At 45.7% G+C, this 9,161-nt stretch overlaps 1 protein-coding gene across 1 annotated transcript; it reads left to right on the top strand.

The window, feature by feature from the left end:
• The first annotated feature begins 1,362 nt into the window (after nucleotides 1-1,362).
• Nucleotides 1,363-9,161, top strand: CISD1 (CDGSH iron sulfur domain 1). The gene is made up of 3 exons (XM_028729634.2): nucleotides 1,363-1,519; nucleotides 6,775-6,980; nucleotides 8,748-9,161. The coding sequence occupies exons 1-3, from the start codon at nucleotides 1,489-1,491 to the stop codon at nucleotides 8,835-8,837; spliced, it is 327 nt and encodes a 108-aa protein (XP_028585467.1). The 5' UTR covers nucleotides 1,363-1,488; the 3' UTR covers nucleotides 8,838-9,161.

Raw genomic sequence — 9,161 nt, 5'->3', positions numbered from 1 at the left:
GACACAAGGCTGAGGAAGTCTGCTATGGAATTTCTGTGTGCCATGTATCTGTAAAGCAGAACCTTTTACAAGAAAGAGGTAGCAGGGCTACTTGGAACATGCTGTGAAGACAAAATAATAAATATGAGCTTTCATTCTGAATATATGCAAATTGCCATTAGGTCACCACAACAATGAAACCATAGATACCACTATCCTGCACACTACACAACTGGTATTGGAAGACTGCATAGGCTAGTCTACTGATTTTATTATTATTTTTTTGCTGCATGTGTGTGAAAGTTGGGGTTGTTCAGCCCATCCTCACCACTTACATAATAGTAGATCTACTTTCCCAAATAAGCTGGGTATACTAACAACTAAGTATTTTTTAGGATTGCAGCCCAATATCCTATGCATGTGTATGTGGAAGCAGCACTGAATTCAATAAGGCTTACTCCCAGGCAAGTGTTTCTGATGTTGCATCTTAAAGGCACAGGCGACTATAAGTTAGGGATCTGGAACTGATTTTCTTTCTTTCTTTTACACTTTTATATACCTTATGGTAAATTGTGGGTAAGAAATCTAAGTCAATAAAATAAAACGTATGGCGCATCAAAGGCCCCCATCCCTGTTGTAAGTAAAGCATGGAAACCTGTCAGCAGCAGAGGACCTTCTTGATGACGAAGCAATAGGCAAGCCAGGTGAAAAAGAGGAAAAATTAAGGGAAGGGGCTGTAGCCAAAGTGGTAGCCCATCTGTTTTGCTTGCGGAAGTTCTCGGGCATCTCCAGGAGAGCCCCACCTGAAAGGAAATTCCAACATGTTTGCCTTTCTGGATGACAACCTACGCCTGTTGGAATCATCTCTCCTCTCAACTTCTTAAAGGATTCGAGGATCAGTGGCAGCAGGTGCCCCTCAAGACTGGTAGGGTGTAGGTGGACCTGGAAGCAACTCTGCAAGAGCAACACCGAGACTAAGCAGGAGGAGGAGGAGGAGCTGGCAGGCAGCGCCATCCCATGGACTGGTTGCAAGCAGGAAGGCAGGCGCTTCGGTTGGTGGGGCAGCGCCCTCTTAGCCCTCCGCTGAGGGGCCCTGTCCCCTTTGGCACCTGTCTCCCAAATCTTTCCCGGCTCATTTATTCAGCAGCTTCTCGCATTTGCAGCATTTATGCTCAGGGTGGCATTGACTGTTCTTCCTCCTCCCCTTCTCCTTTAATCTTCCCGGCGACCCCAGAGGTCTCTAAGTCTCCAGCCGCCGGCGATCTCACCCCCGACCCCTGACCTCCCTCCACCCACCGCAGCCGCCCTTCCCGCTAGAGCCGCGCTGGGCGGTTTTGCAGCGCTTGCCCCGCCCCTTGAAGCAGAGAGGCCGCCCCCGGCCGGCGCCATGTTAAAAGCCCTGGCGCGCAGGCGCGTCGCCGCCGGGTGTCACTTCCCTCGCCCCGCCTCGCGCGCCCTTCGCCGGAGCCTCAGAGGGTGGCCGCGCGGCGTGCGTCCGGGGCTGCAGTCATGGGGCTCGGGTCGAATTCTTCCGTGCGGGGTAAGAGCCTGCAAGGTCGCGGGATTGCAGCGGCGCCCTTGCAAGGGGGGGGGCGGCGGGTTATGTGGGGTTTCTCCGTGGTCCCCGAGCAATTCTTTCCTCCCTTTGACCCGCGTTGCCAACCGAGAGAGAGAGACCTGTTACCTTCGCGCGGGGCCCTGTGTGCCATGCAGTTCTCTCCCCCCCCCCCCTAAAAACAGTCATCTTCACGAAAGAGAGAAAAGGCTCCGGGAATGCGGCTCCTGCAACGAGGCGGGCGGGGCATAGTCTCTTTTTTAATAAAGTGGCCCCAGCCTGACTGCAATAGGGGGCGAGCAGTTTTGCACCTGCGACCTCTGCAGCTCCCCTGGGCTTTTTTTTTTTTTTTTTTTTTTTTGCAGTGACCTTCAGCAGTTCTTTCCCCTCCAGGGCTCCGGTCGCCGCTGTGGAGCGTTGCGCTGCGCAGCAAGAGCAGCAGCGATGCCCCGAGGCTGCTTCTTCCTCCTTCCCTCCTTGACTCATCTTAGGGGGCGTTGGCTAAGCGCTCGCCTTTCACCCCGCACCTGTTTGCTCCGCGGGAGCCCTCGGGCGCCGCGCACTTCCGACAGTCGGGCTTCCCTGCCTGACCTCTGCCTCTCCCTCTCGCTTCTGCGCCGAGAACAAAGGAACTCGTGACTGCGCTGCAAATGCCAAGCATTTCGGCTGCTGGAATTGTTGTCTCGGGTCTTTAAGCTGAGGCACCGCGTTCCTAGCCGGAATTTGGCTCTTTTGAGAAGGGGGCGTGGTGAACCTCGGCCTCTGAACTGCTCGTGGTGGACGCCCTTGAAGTTCTTGCGCGGAAACCAGCGTCTTTAACTAATACCTTTGGGGATTAGTGGGGTAGTTTAGTGCTCCTGCTGGGGGAAATGTAACTAGGTGTGGGTTTGAGAAAGGTTGCATTCAGGCTCCTGCTCCTAAGGGGAGAGGCTTCAGGGCTTCGTTTGCCTAAAAGTCGCACTTTGATTTGAGGGCCGGCTTTTTGGTCAATAGTCAGCAGAGGGCACTTGGCACATAATCAGAGACTGGCTGGGATTCTCCCCTGTTTTTACTTGTAAGATTTAGCAAACCAACATCAACTAAGGGTGCGGATTGCTAATTCATATTTTGAAGAACTATTGCCCAGCTTTGAAAAGATTCTAAAGCAGGATTCCTCAAACTCTGCCCTCCAGCTGTTTTTGGCCTACAACTCCCATGATCCCTAGTTAGCAGGGCCAGTGGTCAGGGATGATGGGAATTGTAGTCTCAAAACATATGGAGGGCTGAGTTTGAGGAAGCTTGTTCAGAATCTAAAGGGACCTAACTGTTCTTTGATCCTGGATAAGTAACAATCTTTCAAGTTCCAGCATCTGTAGAGCAGAACTGTCATCTTGTGATGAAAAACAGGATAAAGCAGTCAGGTGCTGTACAGCCACACTAAATAAAGCACTATTGCTGTAAGAGCTGTTCTCAGTATTTGTGTTATTCCCTACTCCATGTCAAGTCTCTCAATTTCAGGCCTTAGTTTCTGGGCATTCACATCTCTAAGGACACCTGATGCACGCCCAGAGTTGTAATTTTTTGTAGGTGTCTCTGTCCAGCATTTTAGGCAGGTGCCTGTAGGGATCATATGTTATATAGCTCATTCCTTCTGTATATGATATTCTGTACATTCACCATAGTTCCCAATCACCCATTTTTCTTGCACCCTATAGTGCTCTTGGTGGCAACACTCCATCCTCCACTTATGTTACTTAAGTTAAATAGTTGGAATCAGAAATCTCTTGCCATATTTAATTTATCTTGGTCTGCATGATCTGTTCCCTACTATGGTTTATATGTGCCTATGACATATAACGTCATATATGACGGGTGGCGCTGTGGGTAAAAGCCTCAGCGCCTAGGGCTTGCCGATCGAAAGGTCGGCGGTTCGAATCCCCGCGGCAGGGTGCGCTCCCGTTGTTCGGTCCCAGCGCCTGCCAACCTAGCAGTTCGAAAGCACTCCCGGGTGCAAGTAGATAAATAGGGACCGCTTTATAGCGGGAAGGTAAACAGTGTTTCCGTGTGCGGCTCTGGCTCGCCAGAGCAGCGATGTCACGCTGGCCACGTGACCCGGAAGTGTCTCCGGACAGCGCTGGCCCCCGGCCTCTTGAGTGAGATGGGCGCACAACCCTAGAGTCTGGCAAGACTGGCCCGTACGGGCAGGGGTACCTTTACCTTTTATGACACAGGTGCAGCCTTGCAGGTACAGTATGTAGTTAGACCCCCTAACTTTCAACAAGTGCAGGGCATCTGAAAGTTGCAAGCTTCTTTTTGTGATGTGTTGGTCCATGCTTTCCTGTGTTCTGTCTGACATGAGCTGGTTGGATTTCATGAGTGTGTAGTTATATACTGTATAGCTTTTGTTGTATTGACATGTGTGGGTATGGAGTTTGTGAGCTGTTTGTCTTACTGAACTTGGAAGTAAAACTCGGCACCAAGGACTTTCGCCTATCTACAAAAAGATTCAGTGGCAGCTGTGTTGCTCCACTATAGTTGGTTAAATTGAGAGTATAGTACAGGGGTCTGCAACCTTTAAGACAAAAAGAGCCACTTGGACCCGTTTCCGAAGGGGGAAAAAACTGGGAGCCACAAAACCATTGTGACATTTAAAACCAATATATCTCCGGAGCCGCGATCTGACAGCGGGCGGGAAGGTGACGTCGGGACGGTGCATGACTAATGCACGCACCGCCCCCATGCGACGTCACAGCCAGTACAACGCCTGCCACAGTGGGGAGTGTCGGGGCGCACAATGCGCCTCCTCCCCTCGCTGGTATCTGCCCCGGAGCCACGGCAAAGGTGTAAAAGAGCCACATGCGGCTCCGGAGCCGCGGGTTGCAGACCCCTGGTATAGTACAACAGTTTTATGAGGCTTGTTAGATATTGACGGTAAGAACTTTACAGTTTCACAGAACTCTAGGCAGGCAGAGATAAAGAAGAGGGAGTAAATAAAATACTTTTGGTGCAGATGGAGTTTCTGCCATGCCCTCCAATATGTTGCAGTTTCCAAGATGGTTGTCCAGGAAGCCTTTTGCAGAGCTTTGTCTTATTCTCTGCTCAGCATAAAATATCTCTGGTTGTGTGATACATTTTTCCAGACAATTTTTATAGGGAAAATTCTTCTGTAAATTAGGGTAATTTGCAAATGAGAAAATCTTCCATTTGTTTTAGTAAATTTTCTGATATCCCAGATCTAGAGAATAACCTAATTCAACATGCTTATTTTACTTTAGCAGACAAAGCTAAAAACTCCGAAACTTCCAAGTTTGGCTAATGGCATCTATTCTTTATTACTAATGAGCTTCTGGAATGGAACATTTTCTGCAGAAAAATAACTGGGTGTTCTCAAAACATTTTGGTTCTAACTGTAACCAGTCTTCTTAAAACACTGCCTTCTTACTGCGATCACACATTGTAAACACAACTTTCTACTATGTCTTCACTAACAACTTTATCTCTTCCCATCTCCCCTCATTTAATACTGAGCTTGAGAAAAATTCTGTGATTCTGCAAAAGCAGCCCACTGCTGTTTTTTGTTCTTAAGCTGGTCCTGTTAAGTGTTATGGACTTGCATATAGGTGATAGGGACAAGTTGGTGGAGCTCAAGCTTCCTACCCTCTGGTATATTTTTTGGTCTGCCTGGAAGCTCTGCTAAAGCTTCTAGGGTAAATATTTTGGTTGTGTTGACTGCAACCCTTGCTTTAGTGCCGGGTGGAGAACTTCCAGCTGGCAGGCCTGATTAGGACTACCAGGCACCCTCATTTGGCCTATGAGACTGTTTTGGCCAAGCTGCAGCAACTTTCTCTGTACCTGATACTGTGCATGAGGTCAGGGCAGGTATATCCCTGGTTTAGCTGAAAGTGTGTTTATTTGCACTGCTGACCAGCACTTTGAAAAGAACTTCTGAAGATCCAATAATTGGCTGATTGTCAGAAGCCCCTTTCAAAGCCCTGCACAAAATAGTGTTTCGAGAAAGGGTTCTGAAGACCACCTCTGAGCAAAAAAGGTCAATGGACCTCATTGTGACATCAACTGATTGACAGATAGGGGAAGATAACAATCTGGCCTGCTGGGCTAAATTTTTTTCCTACTCCTACTTTAGTGGAACTCCTGATTCAACATAATGCCTTCTGTTGAAATAATAGTGTGGACAAGGTATAAAGTATTATTGCACAAGATTGCATCTTCAGGGTTGCTAATCCAAACACATAAATCCCAATGTGGTCAGTGGGAGTTTTAGAATTTTTAATTGGGAAATATTTGTTTGTTTGCAAAGTTAATCACCTCTGGTTAGCCTGGAAGCTAGTAACCTGTATTGTGTCAATGATTGTGATTGATGAATAGGTTGACTTCTCTTTCCTCAACAGAGTACTAGATTAATAATAAATACATGTACTGATGACCTTTTTTTTACCTGCCAGATAATATTGGAATTCCTTCTCTTCATTTACCTGCTGGATAATATTGGAATTCCTTCTCTTCCTATGAGAACCCTTTCCAGGTTATCTCGTCTCAATATGTAGTTCTATGTAACTCTTTAGATCTAACTTACTTGTTTCTCATTTTGGCATTCCTTAAAGTCATGTGTTAGCTACATTTTTGACCTTTTGAAAATAGTACTTACCCGTACTTGGAAATGGTTGTGCCCTAAGTTGCATAGGGAGGGGGAAGAATTATTGAGGGTTAATCATTTCCTTGAGAAGGGAAACACGATTTCTAGTATTCCAAAGTTTATTTACCCCTTCTACTGGGTCTACACAAAAGAAATGAAGTGGTTCCTTTCCATGAGTGTCAGAACAAAAACTAGAATCGTATATTTGAACTTGATCAAACTCACCACTTGGTATAGGGGTTGAATCCAACTAGGTTATACTTGGAGGTAGACCCACTGAAATCAATGGACCCATGTTAATTATGTCCATTAATTTCAATGTCTGTATTCAGAATAGGTCTAACATTAGATGTAACCCTAAGGCGCTCAGCCTGTGCACACTTTGGAATCAAAATCTTTCTGTGTTTAGTGAGTAGACATGCATGGGAAAGAGTGCTTTCAGTTTATATTCTGGCAGTTTGGGAACGCAGATTAAGCCCTACTAAATGCTATGAAGTGTGTATGAGGAGAAAATGAAAATTCTGTCAGACGGTAACTTCTCAGCACCAGTTCGCACAAAAGGCCTTAGTGAGTGCTCTTTAACAATTTCTCCATATTTCTGTTTCAGTTGAATGGATTGCAGCTGTTACGTTTGCTGCTGGAGCGGCAGCCATTGGTTATCTTGCTTACAAAAAATTTATCAGCAAGGACAGATGCTGTAATGGGATGGTAAATCTCCATATCCAGAAAGATAACCCAAAGGTAGTTCATGCATTTGATATGGAAGATTTGGGGGAGAAAGCTGTGTACTGCCGGTGTTGGAGGTCAAAGAAGGTAAGAGAAGAAAACGGCAAATATCTTGTAACTTTTAAATTACAAATTAGCTGAACCCTCCACAGCCAAAGTGCTTACCATATTTTTCGCTCTATAAGCGGCACTTTTCCCTTCCCAAAAAGTAAGGGGAAATATGTGTGCGTCTTATGGAGCGAATGCAGGCGGGAGGCTCTGCTCAGTGCTCCCTTTAAAGAGCTGTGTGGAGCGTGTGTTGAGGCTCTTCAGGGTTTTTCCACGAGGAGAGAGAAGGGCTGCCCTTCTCCCTCCTCAGGGAAAAGCCCCCAAGCAGGGCACACTCCGCACGCTCTTTAAAGGGAGCACAGCTCTTGGGGAAGCCTTTAGCTGCGTGCAGCCTCTCCTGGGCAGGGGGATGAAGGCTACCCCTGCCTGGAAGAGGCTGTGCGCGGCTATCCCATAAGCCAGGACAGCAAGCGGGATTGCTGCGCAACAATCCCGCTTGCTGTCCTGGCTTCTGGGATTCAGAATATTTTTTCCCCTTGTTTTCCTCTTCCAAAAACCAGGTGCGTCTTATGGTCTGGTGCATCTTATAGAGCAAAAAATGTGGTACTTTTAGTTCATCACGAAGAATCAGAAGGAATAACTGAAAGTCCAATAATCGGCTATTTCTAGAATCAAAGCAATTTTCCATACGAGGAAGGTTTCCTCCTGAGAGCATGTAACATAAGAGTAAACGCCATTGAATATTGATGTTTAAGCATTCATATTTTAAAAGACAACTGAGAGGGGTAGGTTATAGTGGGGGGAAAAATATTGCAACAGGAGAATAGGTTGTTCAATGTTCGAAGCAAAAAAGCAATTATTCTAGTGTAAATTGTAACAGTGGTTGGATAATAAAGCAGTTGATCAAATATGTTGAAATACTTTGATCCTGTCCTTGTTTTCAAGGCCAAATGCTGATACTAGTCCTCAGACAAATGTATTTTATTTATAATGGCAGGAATTGAAAATTGCACTTTTTTGATGGTCCTGTGAATGCAAGCATTTTTGCAAGCCAGGCAGAATGACCCTGCTCTCCTGCCCGCCCCCCCAACATGCTGTTTTGGGGATTCTCCTGACTCTCCAGAATGGATTTTGGGGGAGGGGGAGGAGAGGAGAGGAGAGGAGAGGGTAGAAGCCCCATTGCTGGCTTCTGCTAGTGCAGTGGGTTAGTTGAATCTAGGTCTAAGTTTAGTACGGACAAGTCTTCTGTCATATCAGCACATGAACTGTGATACCTTCTGATGGCCTACTAAATTACTAGATGGTAGCATAGCCAAATTTCTTCAGCATTGGCTGTAAACAGCATTTAACTCTCGACCATGGTTTGTATTAATCATGGTTTGCTTAGCCAACCATGTGTTGGTTTCACACTTAATACACTGTGAGTTGGTTCTCCAAAGTGCAACTTGTTTTCCACCTGTGCTGATCTTGTGGCCCTGTAGTTTGGCAGGTACCTGGGAAGGAATAGTCAAACAAACCATGGTTAAGCAAGGCCATTGGGTTGAGAAATAATGCCAACCGTAGGTTTTTAAAACAGTGATTCATAAGCCAACTACAGACCATAGCATTACATTCTGAGTTTCTTGCCAGAAAATAAATTATGGCTATCCACTGGGCTGCATTCATATTTTCAAGTCAACCACACTTAGGCTAAACAAACCATGACTTGGTATAAATCAGGCCACTTTTAGGTTTCCTTGTTGTTTGTGAATTGCTATTTGCTATATATATAAAAAAGTAAATTTAAGGCATTTTTTTCCTCCCTAGTTTCCATTATGCGATGGGTCTCATACAAACCATAATGATGAAACGGGAGACAATGTGGGACCTCTGATCATCAAGAGAAAAGATGCATAAATGAGGAATGATCTGGACACCGCACAAACAACCATATTGCAGTGTTTTCGGCTCACTTGTAATTGGTGTAAAAATGAGGTCTTAAGTCATTTCACTGAAGATTTTTAGATGTGTGGTATATAGTATGCTGCAACTGATGTAATTCATGGTGTTTGCCTTGCTTAAACACTACAATGTATGTTAGGAATGAATACTTGTGACCTTGCTTTTGTTTTGTCTTGTAAAATGTACATTCTCATTAAGTGTATTAAAAAAGAAAAGACCTTTAGAATGTACTCCGAACTATGTATGGGAAGATAATACATTAAATTATTTTCAAATAAA

Source organism: Podarcis muralis, chromosome 6 (genome assembly GCF_964188315.1).
Source record: "Podarcis muralis chromosome 6, rPodMur119.hap1.1, whole genome shotgun sequence".
NCBI lineage: Eukaryota > Metazoa > Chordata > Lepidosauria > Squamata > Lacertidae > Podarcis > Podarcis muralis.
This window is presented reverse-complemented; position numbering and strand designations above follow the sequence as displayed.